General features: G+C 33.8%; 2 protein-coding genes across 2 annotated transcripts; one reads left to right on the top strand and one right to left on the bottom strand.

Moving 5' to 3' along the window:
- Positions 1 to 2806: 2806 nt before the first annotated feature.
- On the top strand, positions 2807 to 5795 carry LOC145627633 (protein FAR1-RELATED SEQUENCE 5-like). Its single transcript, XM_081679998.1, has 3 exons — positions 2807 to 2969; positions 3470 to 4461; positions 4596 to 5795. Exons 1-3 carry the CDS (start codon positions 2807 to 2809, stop codon positions 5793 to 5795), a joined length of 2355 nt encoding a protein of 784 aa, XP_081536124.1.
- Positions 5796 to 21372: 15577 nt separating this feature from the next.
- LOC145627632 (uncharacterized) lies at positions 21373 to 22688 on the bottom strand. Its single transcript, XM_081679997.1, has 2 exons — positions 22106 to 22688; positions 21373 to 21974 (listed from the first exon to the last, which is right to left on the bottom strand). The coding sequence occupies exons 1-2, from the start codon at positions 22686 to 22688 to the stop codon at positions 21373 to 21375; spliced, it is 1185 nt and encodes a 394-aa protein (XP_081536123.1).
- Positions 22689 to 23912: the final 1224 nt, after the last annotated feature.

Below are 23912 nucleotides of genomic sequence, written 5' to 3'. Positions count from 1 at the left end.
GTTCTCTATTTCTTTCCTATCAAGTTCAATGCGGCTCAAATATAGTATTTGGCATTTTGGCCCTATATTTTTGGCGTTAAAATTGTAATTAAACCCTATACATCACCACTATTCACACTAAATTTAAAATTCAAATCATGTTCTTCACAATTCAATTTTAATAATAGAATTTCTACTTTAACATCATCGAGCTTATATGCAAAATAAGTAAAAACAATTAACCCTACTTCCTATATCTAAATAAATAAACTCGAAAATCAAAGAAAAGATAGTAAATCATAAAATAAAACGATGAAACAAAAATAAATTAACATTTCATTTGCATAAAAAATTAATATATTCAATCTCAATCAATTATTTGCAACAAATTGTTTACCAGAACAAGCACAAAAACTCAAAAAACCAAAACTATTCTTCTTCTTAATCTTCTTATCAGGTACCATAACTTCAACTTTCTTAGCAAAACTTATTTCTCTTTCTTTTTCCTTTTCTTGTTCTTTTGCTTTTTCTTCATCTTCTTTTTGCTTCTTAATCCAAGCAACCTCGTGTTCGAATACCTTCACCAAAAAACTACCGTCTTCGACCAATACACTAACCGGCGTAGTCCCAATACCACGAGCCACTGCCTTCATTGCCTCCTTCAACTCCGCTTTATATCCCGCCAAATCTTTAACAACTCCGTATCGGTTTTCTTGACCATCCTCTCCCTCAAATGCAATTGATTTAGAGATTTTTCCTTCTTTTTTCTCATTGATCAATATAAAACTTGCACTTGCAAATTTATCGAATTCTTCTGAGTTTTCGATGAATTTATTTATCATCGGTCCATCTATCATCAACATCATTTTTATTGACTTTTTGAATATAAAAACAGAGGATTTTTTGGTTTGATATTTGAAGCTGTTTGACTATAAAAACAGAGAATGTTATGTTTTTAAAAGTGTATTATAAAAAAAAAAGGTGTTTAAATACATGGGTGTTTAGGTTAGGGTTAAAATGTTAGGTATGAAAAATGGACGTGTATGGCTTTAGAAGTAGCTGAGGAGTTAATCTAAGTTTAGGGTTTGATAAAGTCAGTACATTTAATTGGGCTGGGCTTGTTCTTTGTGAAAATCTCTAATGGTTAAGTTTTAATTGGTTTTTGGGCTTTGCTTGTAATAATCCATTCGTCTCACATGATACAATGTTAAAAAAAAAAAAAAAAAAAAAAAAAAAAAAAAAAAAAAGTTAAAAAGACGACAACTGATCAACAAGAAAGTAATAATGTTAAAAATTACAACCTTTAACTAAAAGAGGTATTGTAATTTGGTTTACTAAAAAAGAAAATGACATTATGTTATGAGACGGAGGGACGTACTTCGAGGGAGTATAACAAAACTATCCATAAGGACAGAAAATATGTGTCCAGATCAAATCATCAAATGCATAACGAAAAGTCGAAAATCTGTTTAAAAAAAAAAAAAAAAAACAAAGAAACATTCATGAGCCCAAAACGTGGTGCTATACTTAGTCCAGCGAGGCAGCCAACATATATTGATGTGTTTGATAACTATGCAAAAAATTGATGACCTAATTAGACAATCTACTCAGTCTTCAAGAACAATTATTAAATTTAGTAGGCCAAGTTATAATTGTTTATCGTTCCAAAATTGGACTAGAGTATAGCATATGAATTTTAAGACATGTACATTGAACTTGTTATAATTGATCTAAGACTGCACCGGGTGAAACATATCTATAGTTTGGAGTGGTTTTAATCTACCATACATTTGTTTTTTGTTTAATTTTGGGGATTGAACAATCAAATCAAGCATGCAAATTGGATCTTAGATATAAGTTTGTAGTGCGTGAAAGCTTATATAACTAATACTAAAATAGAAATCGCTGACATCATTCTATTTTAAAATTAGACGCATGTCATATTGTCATTAAAAATTTTCCCTTCAAAACTATAAATGATGTCATCATTTTGTGATTTTTATTTTAGTTTATTAAAATTCTGGTCAATTACATTATCATTAGTATCAACTTTTGAAAAAGGTCTATTCTCTTCGGCAATAATAATTTAATTTTTCTTCCTTGGGTACCCTTTTCATTATTCAATTTTTTTTTTTTGCGAGCTCTATTATTTTTTTTAATGTCTAATGTTTTTATTTATTTTGGGAATAATTTTGTTTTTGATTTTTGTATACAAAAATAAATTTAGAAAAATTCATTAGATCAAATCGTGAATCGCACGTATTTTAATAAATAAAAACCAGCCAGAAACATATATGAAATTAACAACTAAATCACATTATTCTTACTCTGCTCATTTGTTGTTTGTGTGATGAGTTTCAGAAATTTTTTGCTTATTTCGGTTTAAACTTGAGAGTTTGATCATCATTTTTTTGCCAATTTCTAGTTATATATTTTGTTGTTCTCTTTGCTTTGTTATTGCGATTTTTGATCAATTTGTTCAACAATGCTAGAAAAATTTATATGTAAGAACTTAAAAATTCTTGGGTGGACCTGGTCCACAACAAATTTATTGTGGACCTTATGGTCTCACGTGCCACATCCCACTGAACAGCCCATCTCACTGACTTATTTCACAGCCCAGTCCAGCCACTGACTTGTTTCACAAGCCATTTTTTCTGCCACAACCTACTAATTTCCTTCACAGTTCGACGCCATTAACAACTATAATAGAGCTCAAATTTTCATCTCTCTCCTTCTAATTCTACTCAATTCTAGGTTTTATTTTCTGCTTAATCAATCAATTTCTTCAAATTTCATGGAGAATTCTTCTATACAATCAATTGAAATGGATCTAAATCGAAGTATACAGGACACTATAGAAAACTTCGATATTAATGTCATCAATTTCGATCTGAACGAAGCTGTTGAAGATGAAGAACAAGCTATTATTGAAGCTGAGGATGAGAATGAAGTTCATGAGGAAAATCAATCTCTAATGAAACCTCAAGGTATTTATACGATATATTTATATGCAATTCATATTAGAATTTGATAATGTGAATTAAACGATTATGCAATTGTTTGATTTGAAGATTAAATTAGACATTTAGGTTTTAATTTGATAATTTGAATTAGGCGATTATATTATGCAATTATGAATTGAGCGATTATGCATATTTATGTTGATTGAAAATTAAGCAATTATGCGTAATTTATGTTGATTGAATTATGCGTAATTGTGAATTAAGCAGTTATGCGTAATTTATGATGATTGAAAGTTAAGCGATTAAGTGTAATTTATGTTGATTGAAAATTAAGCGATTATGCATAATTAAGCAACTTTTAAGTAATATAGTTGCCTTTAGTGATAGTATAGTGATCTATTTTTAAAAATAAATACATTGTACTTATATGATGCTTGTTAAAGCTTTTCTGACATGCAAAGCCACTTTTAAGTAACATAGTTGCCTTTAGTGATAGTATAGTGATCTATTTTTTAAAATAACAGGTGCAAGTAATAACGATGAGATTAGTGGTTGGTTAGTAGGAGAAACTCGAGCAACACTTGCGGAAATACATGAATTGTATTGTCAACATGCTGCTGCAGTTGGTTTTAGTGTTAGAAAAGCAAAACAAACAAGCAAAATTGGAACTAAAGATATCATCACCAAAAAGTTCTTTGTATATTCTGCAGCAGGATTAAGAAATTCTGGTAAAAAGAAGGAAAAAATTGCAGAAGAACTCTTGACAGAGGAAAGTTCTTCAGTTACAAAAAAGACAAGACAAAGTAGGAGAGTTCCAATAACAAGGACAAACTGTAATGCTTTGATAATAGCAAAATTGAATGAGGAAGGGCAATTTGAGATAGTTCAGCATGTGTTGGTGCACAATCATTCACTCACTAGGCCACAATGGAACCATTTCCACCGTTCAGAGCGTGCAATGACTGGAATTAAAGGGCAAGTGATTGAGGCCATGCAAGAATCTGGACTAAGACCTATGGAATCCTTTAATTACATGTTAAATGAAGCTGGTGGAGAAGATGCTATTGGTCATACAGTGAAAGACCACATGAATTATTGTTATAAATTGAAAATAAAGGCCATTGAAGGAGGAGATTCTCAAGTAGTTTGTGACAAACTACAGGAAGCTTATTCTGAGGACCCTAACTTCTTTTTCAGAGTAAGGTTGGATTCAGATGGAAGGGTTTGTAACTTGTTTTGGAGGGATTCCATGATGCTTGAAGATTATAAAATATATGGGGATGTCACTGTATTTGACACTACATATAGGACTAATCGTTACAACCTCATCTGTGCACCCTTTGTAGGAATAAACAACCACCGGAAGAACACTATGTTTGCTTGTTCTTTTATTGGTGATGAGACCACAGATTCATTTGTGTGGTTATTTGAGACCTTCAAAAAGGCAATGGGTGGTAAATGTCCTGTATCACTGTTTACAGACCAAGATGCAGCCATGGCAGCAGCAATACCAAAGGTAATTTCTAATTTTGAATGAACTTTTTGAATACCACTACATCTAAATATGTTTGTACTAAAATTATATAGTTACCTATATTTTAAATGCAATAACCAATTTTGAAACTATAGTAACTGTATAAAAATGTGCAGGTATTTCCAAATACTAGACATAGATTATGTCTATGGCACTTGATTCAAAATGCTGTAACAAGATTTGGAGTTTTGAAGAGTGATGATACATTCAAAGCTGCTTTCATGAAATGCTTGAGTGGTTGTATTAATGAAGCTCAGTTTGAAGTATGTTGGGATTCAATGATGACAAAGTACAAACTGAAAAACAATAGTTGGTTCAAAATGTTATACTCACTAAAGCACAAGTGGTCAACAGCTCTAAGTAAGGACTTTTTCTCGGCGGGAATCTTGTCATCACAGAGAAGTGAGAGCACAAATCATGCAGTGGGATTCAAAGCAAACAAGAAAACAAGTTTGACAGAATTCTACAACATATTTCAGAAGACAGTGAAGACTTGGAGAAGGAATGAGGATTTTTATGAGTTCAATAGCATAAAATCAATTCCTACTTCAAGCTATCCAATGTCTGCCTTACTAAAATATGCTGCTGAGGTTTATACACATACATTATTCAGGGACTTTGAAGAAGAATTCAACCTAGCCATTGGATCTCAAACTAAACTACTATTCATTAATGGAGACAAAAGGGTTTACCAAGTGTACCTTGAAGGCAGAGATGGCACAACTCAAGCAGTAACTTATGATCCAGTTAACCAAACAATTCAATGTCCATGCAAGAATTTTGAAGAGTCAGGTTGGTTATGCTTCCATAGCCTTAGAATCTTACACATGCATTCTGTTGAAAAAATCCCAGAGCAATACATATCTGTCAGGTGGACTAAAGTGGCTAAGGATAAAGTTTGGGAGAGTATTGAGGCAGAGCAAAGGAAGAAGGGGACATTAAACAACTTTACACCCTGGAGGCTACACATGGTGAGGAAGTATTATAGTTTAATCCTTAAGAGCCACAAGTTTGAAAAAGCAAGGAAAGTCTTAGAAGAAAGCTATGCAAAAGATTCAAGTGCAATTGATGAGATTATTTCTGCTATGAAGTCAACTGACAACCATTCTGAGAACACTACAGGTGTAGAAGAGAATTCAGAAGCAACTTCATCTAATGTGGTTCAAGTACTAGACCCAGCTCGTGCAAAAACTAAAGGAGGCCAATCAAATAAAAGGATTCCAAGAAGCTATGACTACATGAAAAAAGGGAAGAGGAGGAAACATAAAGAATTTGGTGCCAAAACACCAAATATTAATAATAAGTATATGCTCTGATAGTCTTAAGACATCAAATTTTATCTTAAGAACAATATTTTTTATCATAGTACCTGAATTATTACATGGTTACCTTTTATTTGTAATTTCATTCTTGGAAACTTTATATCTTTTAAATACTTATATAGTTTCTTTTTTTTAAGATATAGTGTCTTTTTTTATGATATAGTGTCTTTTATGATTGACATAGTGTCCTTTGTTATAGTATAATGTCTTTTGATTTGATCTTAATTGTACTTATTGCTTTTCAAAGAAACAAGGAATAAATCACATGAGTACTGTAGTACCTTATACACAAAGCTTTTTTCTCTAAACTTGTTGTTAATTGGTAGTTTGCTGTCCTACACAGAAGGCTCCTTTTAGTTGTTAAAGCTGTTTCAATGTTTCCTGTGATCAATAGATAACAAATCAAGAAAATGAAATGCTCAAATCTTAAAACTAAATACTGATTATTATGATATAGTATCTTTTATGATTAACATAGTAACCTTTAATTTTGAGATATATACTTCTTGGAATAGTAAACTTTTTTTACAATATAGTGATCTTTATTTTAATATAGTAATCTTTATATAATACCCTTATATTGTTAGTTTATTACCATTAGTTAACATAGTCCATAATTTTGACTTAGTTACCTTTATATTTAGAATAGTAACCTTATTAATAAAATAGTGACTTTATTTTAACATATAGTGACCTATGATAATTACCATTAATTTAAAACATAGTCCTTAATTTTGACACTATAAAATATTGAAAAGGAAGTGGCCTTTTTTTACCAAACAAAGACCTTATAAATAATATAGTGACTTTATTTTAACATATAGTGACCTATGGTAATGAAGTGACCTTTTTAAACCAAACAAAGACCTTATAAATAATATAGTGACTTTACTTTAACATATAGTGACCTATGGTAATGAAGTGACCTTTTAAAACCAAACAAAGACCTTATAAATAATATAGTGACTTTATTTTAACATATAGTGACATAAGATAACAGAGATCTTTAATAATTGAATTAAACAAACAATATACCATTTTCATAAAATATTGGCAAAAGCTTGTTTACACAAAATGAATAATTTTCCATTCTTCATTCAATAACCTACACAGAAGTTGAATGAATACTAATTAGCTATACATTCTTCAAAGTACTTTGCTTAGTTTCAGAAAATTATGATAACAACTAAGTTTAAAAATCAGTTACACAATGTTAAGCCTTTCCTTGCTTAGTTTCAGAAAATTATGATATCTTAAGCCTTTCCTTTCTTCTTCTTGTCTACAGTCTGCTTCTTCTTATTCTTCCTCTGATCAATCTCTTTCTTCCTTCTTTCTTCAACCTCTTTTGAAAGACGCTGCCTATCAGGTTTGAATTCAGCCACCTTACCAATTACATTTGATCTAGCTTCATTCATATCAGATAACAATAAAGATGCAGCAATTTGAACCCGGAGAATCTTCCTATTTGAAGCCTAAAAAAGTATATAATAAATATAAGATATTGTAGTATTAATTAAAAGAAATAATTTAAAAGGAATAGAATCATAACTGTTTTTAAAATTTCACATTTAAACTCATCAGCTCCATTGAATAAAAGCATACTCATTATAGTATAAACACCAGAATCTGAATTATCTTTGCTAGATCTCCAATTCAAAGTAGGAAACTCCAAAGCATAGTCAACCATAGCTCTAGATTGAGTAAGTCTTTGATCAAAGAAGGTACTGATCATATCACACTACCAAAAAAAATCATATAATCAGATCACAGTCACATTAAATGATCTATTAAGAGTCATTATAACATGTAAACTAGTTTAAAATTTGTCCAAATCCTAATTACTAAAACTCACTATCAAAACCTTTAGATAAGAAAATAGTGAAAATATGGAAGAGTGAGAAAGTAATACCAAGAGACTAGATAACTTTTTCAAGAAGTTACGACCATCCTCATCATAATTCAGATTATCAATAAACTGAATTTTTCCTTCAGTCAAATTCACCACAAATAAGCAATAGTGATTGCCACAAAGACAAGGTAAAAATATCTGCAACAAAGATATCATAATTAGCAATAAAAAAAACACATATCATTTGTAATTGGGATAAAGGTACCTACAACATAAAAAAAATACAACTACCAAAACAATTGTATAAAAAGTACCAGTAGAAACCAAAACAATTTATAATGTAGACTTTCTAAGAGTATTTTACAATAGGCACTCTCATTTAAATAAAGGTAACTACAACATAAAAAAAAGGAACTATATTATCATAGCATCAAAAAAAGAAAGTATTACCAGCTCCACTTCTGACAAATCAAAATTATTGCAAGCTATTTTCATCCACTCCTCCAATTCTTGATATACATTGTCCACTAGTTGGGAATTGTCATCACTGCCGGCAGCTTCTACTATTGTAACCTTCATTACATTTAAACAAATAAAAAAATAAGTGAAAAGTAAAAACATGTATAAACATTGAAATAATTAAACAACTCACACTAATTGAAGAACCAAAGTACAATTTTCGAGGTCCATCCTTAAGAAATTTCTGATTTTCATTGAGAAGCAACGCCCAGCAATCCAAAATACTACTGCTCATGATTTCAGAAGGCTCTCCTAATGTATAGAACTCTTGCCTTTGAATCAAATGATTTTCATGAAAGCATACCAATAGTTCACTGTGTCAAAGAATATAAAATAAGAATTAAAAAAGTGTTTCATAAATAAATAAAAAAAATAAAAGAAAATCAATGTAATCAAACAAAAGCTTACTTACTTAGGAGGCAAACAAGAATCATTGATAATGCAATAGTCAACAATCTCTAGGACTAATGGATCCAATAGCTTCATTTCCTTGTTATTTGACTTCAAAAAGTATGAAATAACAATAAGCCTTTCATCAGATTTCCAATTAAAAGAAATCGAACACCTGGACCCTCCATTTGTAATAATATTTTCAAAGCCAATCACAGGTAAAGTTCCCCTAATTTCCTCCCTCCCTTCATTTGTCTTGTTGTGGTCAAATGCAGAAACTTGATCCAACACCTCGGGCATTTTTGTCACCCAAATAGAAAGTTCAGAGATCTCATCAATCACAGATTGAACTTGAGGATCCAAAAAAAAAAAAACAGATCATCCTGAGACACATTAATACCAGGAGCATTGTGGATCTCATTGCGGCGTGAAAGAAGAATCTGTTTTATCTTGTCATTGTAAAAACAAGATATCACATTCATATCTCTTTTCATGAACAAAAATTGTTCATGAACAGGCTGTAAAGAGATTAAAAAAATCATGTATAAATATTTAAATCAAATCCAATAATTAAAAAAAATAAAAGAATAAAAGTCAGCTATTCCTTACATCAATAGCAGATGAATGGATCTCCTAATCTGACATCGAACCTGGTGGGAGATTAAACTGTATTGTACCAGGTACATCATTACCCTCCCTAACATTTTCAACATTTCCCACACTTCCCCCTGTAGTACCCACAGGAGCATCCTGAAAATTCAGCTTACGTCTAACAGGATACACATCACAGAGCAAAATCCCTGACCCAAAACTTTTCGACAATTTTTCCTTCTTAATTCTGTCCCTAATCAACTCATCATTCCAATGTTGAATTAAGGGTAAAGAAGTACTTAATTCAACATTCCTAAATTTCAACCTATGAAAGTAAATAATCTCCAACATCAAAATACAACCACAACAGTTTTGAATTTCTCCTTTTTGGTAACTTTTAACACCTTCACACAGTTTTTCAAGAACATATTTACACCAATTCAAATTTTTAATTTGTCCAACATCATCAAGTGCCTTAGCAATCCTAAGATCAGCAGTTCGGTTAGAAGTAGGAGCCAAAAAAGAGGATACTGCATGCATAACTGTAGACACCCATTTGTGTCTCCCCAAAACCAAACCCAGTGATGAGTACCTTTCACGTCGAATCATGATCGAATGAAACGAAAGTATGGAAAGGTCTAGTGTTGCGGAAAGTTTTATTTCTTTTCCTTTCTCTTCTCTCTGTTTTTGAAAACTTTATTTTTAAGAAAACAGCCAATCCAGTTTGGTTGGTCCATAATATGGGTCCAATAGTGGTGTAGTTGGATGAGGCTTGCAAAGACCTTTCCAACGATATATTATAAGCCCAATTCCGATGAATATTGAGGAATTTATGGCCAATTTACTAAACTGGGCCCGGTTTGAGTTTTAAGTACGGCCCAATGATCTAGGGGAGGGCCTAATATGATTTATCATTCCTAATGTAATTAGGAATGGTTTTGGTCTTCTAGAACATTCTAGAAGGTTTTATCATTTTTAATTCAATTAGGATTCTTTAGAGTTTTAATTAGATTAAATAGCATTTTCGACTGAAATTATATTATTTTATCTTCCAGTACGGTAAAATTATCATAGTTTCGAAAACGTGTTAAAAGCCGGTTTGGCGTCCAACCCCAGGCCTTGGCGTCTGGAACCAGGATTGGCGCCAGACGCCAGCCATTGGCGCCTGGCGCTAGCCACTGGTCCTAGCGCCAATGAGCCAGGGCTGGCGCCAAGTTGTTTTTGTGGTCTTCAGACTCTGTTTTGATAAATTATCTTTTTTGGCCGATTTTCTTTATAAATATCGTATCAAAAACTCCGTTTTCATGGACCAATTATCAACAATCACCAATTATCTCCAATCACCGATTATCAATTTTCTACAATCTACAATCAATAATCATCAACATTCTCCAATTCTCTTTATTCATCATCTTTCTTTCATCAATTCTCAATTCTTAATCTTTTGGCATTCTTTCTTTCTTGCTTTTTCATACAAAATTCCGCATTCACAAGATCTAGAAACACTTAGCCATATTCGAAGTTGCCTTCGCCCTAGACGTGAAAGGTTTTAATTTCTGAGGGTTTGGTCCCAAATCTCTATTTAAATTATTTAATTTAATTGTTTTGATTATTATTTTCCTTGAAGTTACTAACGTGTGTATTTTGTAATTAGAAAGAGGTACGAGGCATCCAAGTAAGTACTTTAATTGATTAATTGATATTATGATGTAGAAATCATGCTTAGATTGTTATTATGATATTCCTAGTATCATGCCTGGGATCTTGCTATGCTTTAACATGATTATGATTATGATGATGATTGTGATATGATTATTATTATTAATGATGTTTATTATTTATTATGTTGCTTGATATATATTATATATTGTTATTGCTTGATCACCTTTTATGTATGTTTGAAGGGAATTGGTATTTGCAATCACGCTTAATAAGATAATTAATAATCTTGTTTAGGGTTAATATGATTATAATTCAAGTGATCGCCAATAATAGATTTATTTGTGCATTAAATTCAACCAACATAGATTAAACAGGTTTAGGGTTAATCCTATTGATTGCATGTTAATCAGAAAGCGCACATGAATACGAGCAGAATAGAGTAGAGGCCTATTATTAGGGCAGGTTCAATCTCTTTTAGGTTGGATTTGTACCATCATCCCCGAACCCTTATTTGGTTCATGACCTTATGGAGTTGACGATCTCTTGGATCGTTAAGGGGTGTAACCTTCACCTCGTGAACGGTTTACAAGTTCCTTAAAAACTTGTTGGCGACTCTTTTGCTCTATCTTCTTCCCTTTTGGACGCCACCGTACTTTAGTGTATGATCACAGTGGGGTTCAAGCTAGTGGGATTTTAAAGGCTTGAAATTATTCCCTACAATAACAAAGAGTTGCTTAAACTCATCTCCACCTTGATCTAAAGTAGGTATCCTATCCTCTAACAAATTAAGTGGAATTTGGTCATTTTCATCTGCCAACCCAAAATTCAACCTCCAATTATGTTTGAAAACAAAATCAGGATTACTTTTATTAGCAGATCGAGGTATCTCCTCAACATTATTAGGGTTCAAAGGAAGGCAAAATACATCACACACATCATATTCAGTGACCACAAACTCCTTACTATTGTCTATTGAAAACATGCAGCTACCACAGTCAAAACAATCAATTAGCCACCTATACATACTAGTAGGATTCCTTTTCAACTTCAATGATAACAACCCTCCAAAGCCGATTTCATTCACATAAATTTTTTGATCATTAGTAAAGTTAGACATCAAGTCAACTAATTGCAAAGGCCTACATTTAGTTTTAAATGGTCGCAATATGCAAAATAGAAATAATAATGCACAGTCACACAAACATGCATGTTGAATCTAATTTTTTGAGAACACTCCAAAGTAAACAAAGTTACTTACGTAGGTACATCACCACCAGCTTCAACTGTTGATTTATTCGTTCTTATCCTTTGCCTCTTAACACGAACAGGAGCAGTAGCTTCAACACAAGGTTCAGGTTCATCTTCACGATTTCTCTTTAGCCGAGACGAAGGTGAACCAGTTGCAGGAACCTGATGCTCATGAAGCTATCTGGAAACATCTTGTTCTGCAACATTCTTTTTCTTTTTAGCTCTAGTATTCTTCTTCAAGCCTTTGGCAACATTTGTATACAAAAGAAATAAAAATGTATATTATAGTAACCTTACTGAAACAATAGTGACCAGAAAATACAAGATACAATATACAAGATACAAGCTCATTCAATCGCCCTTCCCTTGTAAAAGAGAAAGCATGAACAAGATACAAGCACTCAACAAGTATTATGATTGAATAATATCATAAACTTTATTCAAACAATTTCAAGCATTAAGCATGAATCCACAATTCCTTAGTTTTACCTAATAAGCCAAGGCCTCATCAGTTGGACAATTTTTATTATTATTGAATATAAAGCACAATTCACAAATCATACATGAAACATATTGCTATCAAAGTTACATTCAAATTAACAAATTGTTACTTGTTAGTACTAACAGGAACCAATCAAGTGACAGTTAGCTAGTTTAATGCTCATTATTTTCTAAACTTCTAACTAGATACATTAGACAAACATATAATCTATAAAAATTACTATCCCAAAACATTTAAATGTATCATAAAGTAGAAAATAACAATTAGTCAACTCAAAATTGCACAAATCATCATCATGAACAACACATTATCAATAAAATTGAATGAGAAAACAAAAAAAATCAAAATTGAACAAAATAAGAATCGAACCTCACAAAACCCTATGTCTTCACTACGAAACAAAATTCATGCAAATAATTCAATTAAAGAAAAACAACAATTAATCAGCTCAAAATTACACAAATCTTAATCGAGAACAACACATTAACAATAAAATTGAATGAGAAAACAGGAAACAATCAAAATTGAAAGAAAATAAAAATCGAACATCGCAAAACCCTAGATCTTCACCACAAAACAAAATTCAAACAAAAATTCATACAAATAGTTTCAATTAAAGAAAAACAACAAATAATCAGCTCAAATTTACACAAATAATCATCGACAACAACACATTATCAATAAAATTGAATCAGAAAACAAAAAACAATCAAAGTTGAACGAAATAACAATCAAGCATCGCAAAACCCTAAATCTTCACTACAAAACAAAATTCAAACAAAAATTCATACAAAATTCATGCAAATAATTTCAATTAAAGAAAACAACAATTAATCAACTAAATATTGCAGAAAAAAGATATAAACGAAGATTACCTGAAGGTTGTGGTTCGTCGACTTTTGTAGCAGAAGAACGGAGGTCGCGTTTTCGTTGAAATGTAGCACCTCCTCTGGTTCTCGCCATTGAAGAACTCGAGTTGAGGAGAGAGAAAATGGAAGAAGGGAAGAGAGAGAAAGTGTCAGATTAATTGAGAAAATAAAGGAAATAATTAATTTGGTAATTTGGAGCAATTAATATGTAAGAAAAGATAGGAGAGGAGAGGAGAGTAAATAGCTTTGCTGAGAGTGACTAAAGTCACGTGATAAATTTGGTCCACAATAATGTTATTGTGGACCAGGTTTATTTAAGAAAAATTATGTAAGAAATTCATCTTTATGAATTCTCATAGGATGAAATTTTGATGAATTGAATTATTATTTTGATGAATTGGATGGTTAGATGATCAATATGGCTGGGGCTGCTGTGAAGAAGGGTTTTGTATCATCTTGAAGTCTGTTTTCTGTCTCTAAATCACTAACACTTGGTCGTCATCTATGCACAAAAGCTATTATTATATACAACCACTCTATTATTTTTTTAAATATCTAATGTTTTTATTTATTTCGAAATTTGTGATAAATATAAACAACCAAAGCAATACATTCTCATTTATGGAAATAAGAGCATAAACATTAGTTACATTGGAGAATTATAGTTAGTGAAGAGTGAGGAAAAACGGGTATACGTAGTTATGTAATTTGTTAATTTATAAATAATTATAATGTAATTTATTTAATTTTGACTTCTTTTCATGCTCTAGACTCGTTTATGATACATGCATTTGTTGTTATGGTGATATTTGCATTAGCTGACAGTTTTTATTTTGCAAATGAAAATTTGTGTGAAAAGTTATGACAATTTCAATAAATTTGTAATAATGAAAGCTTGGATCTTTCTTGATAAGGCATCCGCCACTCTATTAGAAGAGCCGGGTTTATATTGAATATCAAAATCCATACCCATTAATTTCCTCATCCATTTTTGATACACGCTTCCAACTTCTCGTTGTTGTATCAAAAATCTCAAGCTTTGTTGGTCGGTACGGATTATAAAATGTCTCCCAAGAATGTAATGTCTCTACTTCATTACCGCTAGACTAATTGGCATTAACTCTTTCTCGTAGATAAATTAGTCTTGATTTCAGGCCTCAAGGAGCTTACTAAAATACGATATCAGTTTACCTTATTGCATCATAACCACTCATAACTTATAGCCGGAAGCATCGATTTCAATCACAAACTCTTTTTGAAAATTTGGCATTGCCAACACGGGTGCGAAATTATGGCAGTTTTGATGGCTGTAAAGGCCTTGGCAGCCACTTTCCCCAACCAAAATTATTTTCTTCAATTGGCTTGTTAGTGGTCCGGCAATTTGGGCATAATGTGCCACAAATTTCCGGTAATAGCCGGTGAGGCTCAAAAAACCTCGAAGCTCCCTCAAATTTTTCGGTTCTTCCCACTCCATGATTGCTTTGACCTTTTCATGTATTGATGCGCAAATTCTATGCTACTCCTGGGGTACCGTGTACATGGTACTCCAGATTTATAAAATTTATGTTAGTTTAATATGAATTTTAAGTTATTTTAATTTATATACATGTTATTTTAAAACAAGTATATGTTATTTTATATTTGCATGTGGTTTTTTTTTTTTTAATTTTTTATTTAATTAACATTGATCCTTAAGCTGTACTCTAGATTTATAAAATTCGTATTATTTTGATGTGAAGCTCTTATTATTTCAATTTATATATATGTTATTTTTATGAATGCATGTTTTTTTATTTTTATTTTTTTTTTATTTATTTTTATGCATGATATTGAAGTAAATAAGTAAATAACATACTCCGTATTATTTCAACAAAATAACACAAGATTTTAAACAAAAAAACGTAAGACTTAGGCAAACTAATTTAAGTATATTGGGTATGGAGTACCATGATCTAGGAGTATATAATACTAATTGATATTGATGTGTTTGGTAACTATGCAAAAAATTGCTGCCCAAATTAGACGATATAATCAGTCTTCAAAGGTAATTATCAAAATTAGTAGGCCAAGTTATGGTTGTTTATCGTTTCAAAATTGGACTAGAGTATAGCATACGAATTTTAAGACATGTACATTGAACTTGATATAATTGATCTAAGACTGTACCAGGTGAAAAATATCTATAGTTTGGACTTTGGAGTGGTTTTAATCTACCACACATTAGTTTTTTGTTTAATTTTGGGGATTGAACAATAAAATCAAGTATGCAAATTGGATCTTAGATGTAAGTTTGTAGTGCGTGAAGGCTTATGCATACAATTGACATACGTGATTTCTTGGGATTAAGGGTCTGCTCTGATTTACTGAAAACAACTTAATTGAACTAATTAAGGTTAAATTGAACTGAATTGAAATGAATAGAGCTTATCGAAATGAATTGTTTATGAGAGAAGAAAATTATAAAGTGAATTGATTAGAGCTGAACTGAAATTAAGTTGAACAGAACAGGCCCTAATTTTTTATTTCTTAAATAACTAGTAAAATGCCCACAATAGTTGTAATTCGAATCCCGAAAAGATGTTAGTTCCAAACTTATTTCCAAGAAAACACAACTATGTCCTGTTAAGCAAAGGAATTATAAAATTAATTACATGAGCATTCGTTCCGACGATGGATATATAGATACTAATAATTATGGTAATTTCAACTTTAAATGAATATCCCAATAACAAAAAAAATAAATAATAAATAAATAAATAAAATTTTTAAATGAATATCAATTTCATCAGGGGGTTGTTAAATATTGCCCTCAAATATCTAACTAACGCCAGCAAAATAAAATAAAATTACGTATTTATCCTTATAATAATTATAAAAAATAATTAATTTTATCTCAATTTCACACTTTTACTGTACACAAAATTTTTTACCGTTCTCTCTAGTGGTCAACGGCCACCAACACTCATCGAACAACCACCCAAACCACCGTGAGTTTCAAAATCAAACAAATTTTTAAAATTTTGCAAAATCAATTTCGTTAGATCTTATGGACAACGACAAAATACAAGAAACACAACCTTAGACGCTTGTAGAAGGCTCGTCAAACCGTATGAAATCGATACGGCGCGATAAATTTTTTTAAAAAATTCAAAACCCAGGAAACGCCTAGTTTTTTAGAATACCCTAGGCTGAAACGCCTAGTTTTTTCGAAACATCCTAGCTATTCGAAAAAACTAGGCGTTTCAGCCTAGGGTATTCTAAAAAACTAGGCGTTTCACCTCAAACGCCCAGATTTTTCATACAACCACACGGTTGCTCACAAGAACTAGACGTTTGAGCCTAGGACGTGCGAAAAATCTAGGCGTTTGCCGCAAATTAAAAAAATAAAAAATAAAAAACATTTTCTCCGTTGGCGATCGACTTTACTTTGTCCTTACTTGTCATTACCGCAGCTGTGTAGATCGTGAAACCGGAGGTAAGGAGTTGGTGGTTAAAAGAGGAGGAGGTGGTGGTGGTGGTGGTGGGTATAGTAGTATGATGAAGAGGGGGTAACTTTTGTGGATTGCTAAATACCGCCAACGTTTTTTATCAAACCGCCATCATTTTAAGTAAAGGGACTTTCTTGCCCTTAATAAATATTTACCCAATTATTTTAAAAAAAATTCTAACTTTAATTAATTGACTACAATTACCGTGTCACTACCTACATCGGACCACCACCACTAATAGATTGACCACCACCACGAACGGAAAAGTTATCGGAAATGGATGATAATCACGGTGATTCGTCGGAAAACCAACCGCAATCTCAACCCTCGGCTTTTGAACAAGTACGATTATTTATGGGGGGTGTTAAATACCGCCATCCAAAATGATCAAAACCGCCCTCATTTAAAGCAAAATGCCGTTATTACCCTTATTAAGCCCTAATTATTTTTTTAGTTTATTTTTTACCCTTTTATTTTTTACTGCCCCATCAAACACCACACCCACCACTTTCTTTCTAAACAACCACCACAATCACACACTTAGTGACCACAATCAGTGGAAGGCGGCTTTAGGCGGCGGTGGTGTGGTGTTTTCATGGCCGGAAATTCGAAAAAAGAGGTTAGTTTATTTTTTTCTGTTTTTTTTTTAAAAATCCTTTCGCCGGCAACCGGCGTGTAAAACCGATTGGCCAACCGCGGTTACCGGCGATCGAAACCGGTTAACGGCAGCGGCAAACCGGTTGGGTACTAGCTACCGCCGTGTTGGTTGTTTTTATTTTTGTTTTTTTTTTAAAAAAAAATTCGAATTATTGTTACCGGCGATTGTGACCGTCGCCGTTAACCGGAGTGGAAAACCGGTTGACTATCACCGGCAAACGGCTACCATAACCGGTCAACGGCGGTGGTCACAGGTTCACAGGTCACCGGTAACAATGGCCAACCACCATTTATTTTCTTAATTTCGAGCTTTATTTAGATTGAATTGATCTAGGATAATTACATAGGAAAGATACTGTTTTGGTTGTGAAACATACATTAAGTTACATTGCTAGTACATGGAGCTAGCTAGACATATAGATAGTCGTACTTCCTAGCTTCATTGTTGTGGATTTTCTTCATAGCTAGACATATACATTCAAGTTACATTGCTAGTACACCGCATTTCTTTCTGAACAAGAATCCTTCTCCCACTCTTGGACCCACCCCCTTTAATGTCAAGGCAAGCAAGAAAATAAGAACAAAGGCTGCAATTGGCTTCATTCCTTGAAAACTTAGCTTTCCATCTCTAGCAAAAGAGGGTTTAATTTGATTAGGAAAAATAACTTAAGAGTATTAATTTGGTTAATTATGCTTATTATTATGTATTTAATTCTAATATTGTTATAACAATGGGCAACCACCATTTTTTTTTTTTTTGTTAAAATTATTATTATTTTTTTACACAAGTTAAAATTATGATTATTATATTACATTTATATAGATGTAATTTTGTTGTAACTTTTGGTGATATATACTACATATCATAGTGGATTGTCATGAGAGCTTTGTTTTTTAGGGATAGGTTGAGTCAGTAATTTCTTACACCAAGTGCGGTTGTATGATCAGGCTTTTCACCTTGGCTTGAAACAAGTTTCCCTTGCCAAAAGAAGCCATTCACAACCTATTGCAAGCCAAAACCCCTAAATAATGTTAGCAATGCATTAGTACTAACTTATAATACTTGTATAGTTGTATTAAAGAAGATAGTAGTGACATCAAAACTCTGAAGAAAGAACTAATACTTGTATATACTACACTGAATTTCAGGAATCTTATTATAGTTATTTTACAAAATAATAATTTAAATTTAATATTATGATTGTTATTGTTTTTTTTCACAGTTATGATTATTATAGTTATTTTATTATCATTATTATTATTATTATTGATTGTAAATATTTCGTTCATTTGGTTATGACGACAGTTGGGTAGGCTCAAAATGACGTTTGATCGTATTGATGGCTCGGGTGAGAGACATACCAAGACCCGTGCAGTGACTACTTCGACTAGGAGACTGAGTTCATCAGCTCCTATAGCTGATGGAGCATGTGTTGATGATGAGGTTCAGGGACGTGAGGGTGAGGACAAGGAGGAGGAGGAGGAGGAGGAAGAGGAAGAGTGGGACGAGGATCAAATTAATGATTTGATTTACGATGATGAGAGTTTGAGATCTGTTCGACGCCGGGGAGGCAGGGGGGAGCAAGGCCAGACGTCGTCTGGAGTCACCTTGAAGAGAGGTGTTGATGGTTGATTTCAGAGTACTGGAGCCGGTACTTCCCGAACTCGTAAAATTCGTGTTATCCGAGCGTCGAATGATACTTCATGGCTTGTTCAAGCTCAAATGTCGGGTGGTCCCAAGGATGGTAGTCTCATTCCCAGGTCACATCGCCACGCAAATTTGGATGGGGCCGCAAAAAGATCATGACGTGTTAAAGTGTCAAGCTAGGACGCAATGGTGCTCAAATTTACATGAGATGCACAGTGCTATGGTCGATGATGTGCGTAGACGAGTTGATAGTACTGGTTTGAGTGGGCTAGTTAACATCATGAATCATCACATTGACTGGGCCCTGATTTCAGCGTTTGTAGAGCGCTGGCAGCCAGACACAAACACTTTTCACTTCCCGTTCGGCGAGATGACTATTATGCTCCATGATGTACAGTACATACTTGGGTTACCTGTGGAGGGTGATGCTGTTGTAGAGCAAAGCGGTGTTGCGTCTTTGAAGGCTGACTTTCAGAATTTTTAAGGGATAGGAGCAGACAAACTTGTTGCCAAGCCAGCAGCCATTTGGAATAACGGGGGGGGGGGGGGGGTGTGTCAAGTCAGGCCATATATGAGAGATGCCTAGCAGAGAGAGGTGATGCTAATATCCAGGTGCAGGGTTTCTTGTTGTTAGTTCTAGGAAGCACTATTTTTGTCGATAAGAGTGGTAGTCGTATTCCTCCTTCTTGCATCTTAGAGGTGAAGAAGAAGGATGTTCAGCTTTGTCATTATTCATGGGGTTCAGCTACCCTTGCTTATTTGTATCGGCAGTTAGGCGTTGCCTCACGGATAGGTTGCAAACAGATTGCTGGGTGTTTGACGTTGTTACAGTCTTGGATTTACGAGTATTTTCCTGCATTTCAACCTGTTCAGGGTTGTTTAGCCATAACATCGACTGATGCTCGAGCCGCCAGGTGGGACACACAGATTCAGGAAAGGGACTACCATCGTGTAGTTTCTTTTCGTAGACGCCTTGAGCAGATGACCGATCGAGAGGTATATTTTTTGGCTAAATATTTATTATAAATTTTAATTTTTGGATTTACAAGTTAATAATAATAATTTGTTTTTTTTTTATCTGTAATTGCTTGTAGGTTATTTGGAGGCCTTATACTTTGAGTCCAGCTCATTCGGTCTCGAGAACTACTTATTTGGGTTGGATACAGTATCGAGACATTGTTGAGCCATACCACCCTGACAGAGTTGTACGACAGCTTGGGTTCGTTCAGGGGATCCCTCCTCCCTGTTTTACACCAGATTATGCGAGCCGACCGGCATATGAGACACGGAATTACGCGGTTAGCTCTGCAAGTGCACCACAGTTTTGGGGCAGATTTAATGTCGGGACTTACTGTATATCCCTCTCAGACTATTTGCCATTGTTGGACGAGGAGCCTACTTGTTCTGATGATTACGAGGGCTGGTTCTACACGTACTCACATCCACTTCTTATGAGTCCTGATGCAGTGCTTGGCCCACCACCTCGACCCGACAGGACAAACGTAGATTTTGTAAGTTTATTTCACTATTTAATTTCTTATATTTAAGTTGATTTAATTAATTTTTTTAATTTAATTTCATTACCTTTATTCATTTAATAATGTTATTTAATTTGTCTTACACGATTTAATTTCATTTGTGTAGCGGGTGCAATTATTCATGTCTCCATTACGCAAGTTCATAGCTGAGCAAGGAGGCAACATCACCCCCACAGTGATCGAGGCGCAGGAAGCAATCAAGTTGTGGAATGACATGTTAGAAGCTTGATATATTTTTTTTAATTATTAGATTTGTTTAATTTGGATTTTTTTTTTAATTATTAGATTTGGAGTTAATAATTATTGGGACATCATTAGATTTGGATTTTTCCCCCCCCCCCTTTTTTTTTTTTTTTGGTTTATTAGCTTTGGAGTTAATAATTGTTGGGACATTATTAGATTTGGATTTTGTTTTTTTTGTTTTTATTTTTATATTAGATTTGGATTTAATAATTGTTGGGACATCATTATATTTGGACCTTTTTTTTAGTTTATAGATTTAGGAGTTAATAATTATTGGGACATTATTAACTGAATAAAATTATTAAATTAAGAGTTCGGTATTAACAATGCAATAAAATCTCCTATCAATCACATCATTGACTATTAGCTAGAGTGTTCCAAGTAGCGCGCCTATGTTGATATCGATCCTCCCAACCTGTAACGGTATCGTCACATATATCGAACCAAGTAGTAGCAATAGGAGGAACTGGAAATTATCTTCAAACTCCAATCGCACAAAATGCCACCCTAAAGGCAGTATGCAAAACTCCCTATACGGACCAGTTGCTGTTGACGGAGCAGTCCAAGGTAGCACAGTGATGCATGGTAACACACCACGACCATCTATACCAACACCAAAACACATAACAGCGACATTATAAAAGTTAGCAATCGGAAACAAGTCATCAAAAGCAACCATCCAATGATCTGTGCCGCATCTCCCTCCAGTCCATGTGATACGGTTGATTGCAACATCTAACTGTTCAACTCTGTACACTCGAGAATAAATGTCTCGATGATGACCAACCTCATTTGCAATCGATCGTCGAGCTAATATCCATTCATGCTGGTCACCTATGAAGAAATCTGCAACACATCGAAATTCACAGTTACCATCACCAAGCGGATCACTCCACCCTCGTAGAAATGGAAGCATAAAGGCTGGAACTTTATCCAAATATGCGAATTCCTCCAAGTTCAAATCATTCCCTACAAGTGTGCACAAATTAGCCATTAATAATAATAATAATAATAATAATAATAATAATAATAATAATAATAATAATAATAATAATAATAATAATAATAATAATAATAATAATAATAATAATAATATGAACCTGAAGCTGTATAAATCGGTGTCGTACGACCACCCCGATGACCACCCCTACGACCACCTCGACGGCCACGAGAACCCAAAATATGCTCAAATCTGCTGCGATTACGTCTAGTAGACGTAGACCATTGACCTGTGGGTGGTCGACCCCTTGTTGTCTCGTTGACCTCTGGATCAGTAAAATCAGTCTGATCTCGGTGTAGCTCCTCAAATAGGACCCGGTTGATACCCCGCACAAAGCTTGGATCACGATCTAAGACCTCATCCACCAAAGACCTAAACAAGGTTGCATCCTGTTCCGACTCATCAGCAAAAACGGGAATGTCAACGCCTTCACCGATCACTAATGTCTTCCAAAATGGATGGACCTGATCCAAATACAACCCTATCCCTGCAAGAATTGCTGTCCACATGGTGCATGCACATGGGAGACCGTGCGTTGTCAGCAACGCACACCCACACCTATCCAACACATCATAAGATAACTCTCTCATCCTCTTCAACTCACCCTGTAAAATATCAAGACCTCGAAATGACATAAAGCCGTTAAGATGAAGCAAAGGCATGATGTTGTGTTGTGACCCCATTCGTCGTCTCGAGTCCTCTAAATGGGGTCAAAAATAGGCTTGTAATATGGCTAATAAACAACAAAAAGTCAAGGCAACAATATGGGTAGCAAGAAGGGAACAAATGTATCTACAATGTCTGGAGGGTACCTAAAAGAACAAATACCTTCGTCCTCCACAATGTGCATAATAATGAATCATATAAATATTACTAATAGTTGCAAACCAATACTCAAATTCATTGACATACCAGGAACTATGGAACTATCACACATTCCTTACCAAATCAACTAGTCAAGCACTATATTCACAAGTAGTTGGACAAAATTGACGCATGTTAAGGTTTCAAGGCAATCAAACATCAAATCATGATCAATTCATTGGAATAAAACTAACCTAAGAAAGCAATAAAATCTGTACTAAGAAAAATAAAAGTAAAAAGAGAAGAGAAAGAGTGAAAGATGTACCATACGAACACGAGAACCTCCCCCCAAGCTAAATCAGACAATGTCCTCATTGTCTTAAAGGGAAGCTAGTAGTCAAGGTGACTACTCTTCATCATCACCACATCAATGTCACCAAAGTCTCGAGGATTGCAATACATCTTTTTGGAACAAAATTGGGCAAGAAAGAAACAAAGTGTTAGTGGGAAAAAGTTCAAATTTGAGTCAGGTTCACTATTCTGATCATAACTTTTGATATATAAATGATAATGCAGTTATTCCAATTGCATTGGAAACTAGACTTGAAGAGCTTTCCAACGACAGGTCACACGCAAAAATCGGATAAGAAACGCAAAAGTTATAGCCTGTCGAAGTTGACTAAGTTTGCTGACGCGTACGCGCGCCCGATCGGGCGAGCTCTGCCCGATCGGGCCCGTGCTACTGATTTGACGGGGCAGCTTGCTGCTGCTAATTACCCCGGGATTCCTTTAGCCCTTCGATCTTTTCTCAACTTTTCTAGTATCTCTGCACAAAATCACACTCCCACAAATATAAGATATACTCTCCTCTACCTCTCTAAAACAAAACAAAAAGAAAACACACAAACAAATAAATAAATAAAAAACTAAATAAAAAACAACAAAATACGGGTTGCCTCCCGCAAAGCGCTAGTTTATCAAGGTCCCGCTCGACCATACTCCTTCTCTCAATCGGAAGAATTCAATGCCTTGAGTAACTTATCAAACGCTCCTGCAAACATTTCATTAAGCACTATATAGGGCTTAATAGCAAGCACATTTAT

Source organism: Chenopodium album, chromosome 4, assembly GCF_948465745.1.
Source record: "Chenopodium album chromosome 4, dcCheAlbu1.1, whole genome shotgun sequence".
NCBI lineage: Eukaryota > Viridiplantae > Streptophyta > Magnoliopsida > Caryophyllales > Amaranthaceae > Chenopodium > Chenopodium album.
Note: the sequence above shows the minus strand (reverse complement) of the source record. Positions and strands in the feature narration are given on the sequence as shown.

Excerpts from the sequence above, each read along its gene's own strand:
- LOC145627632 (XM_081679997.1), bottom strand. The coding sequence starts at position 22,688 with ATGGGGTCACAACACAACATCATGCCTTTGCTTCATCTTAACGGCTTT. Across the intron at positions 21,975-22,105 it reads ACCGATTTATACAGCTTCAG|GGAATGATTTGAACTTGGAG; the intron begins GTTCATATTATT and ends GCACACTTGTAG.
- LOC145627633 (XM_081679998.1), top strand. The coding sequence starts at position 2,807 with ATGGATCTAAATCGAAGTATACAGGACACTATAGAAAACTTCGATATT. Across the intron at positions 2,970-3,469 it reads ATCTCTAATGAAACCTCAAG|GTGCAAGTAATAACGATGAG; the intron begins GTATTTATACGA and ends TTAAAATAACAG. Across the intron at positions 4,462-4,595 it reads TGGCAGCAGCAATACCAAAG|GTATTTCCAAATACTAGACA; the intron begins GTAATTTCTAAT and ends AAAAATGTGCAG.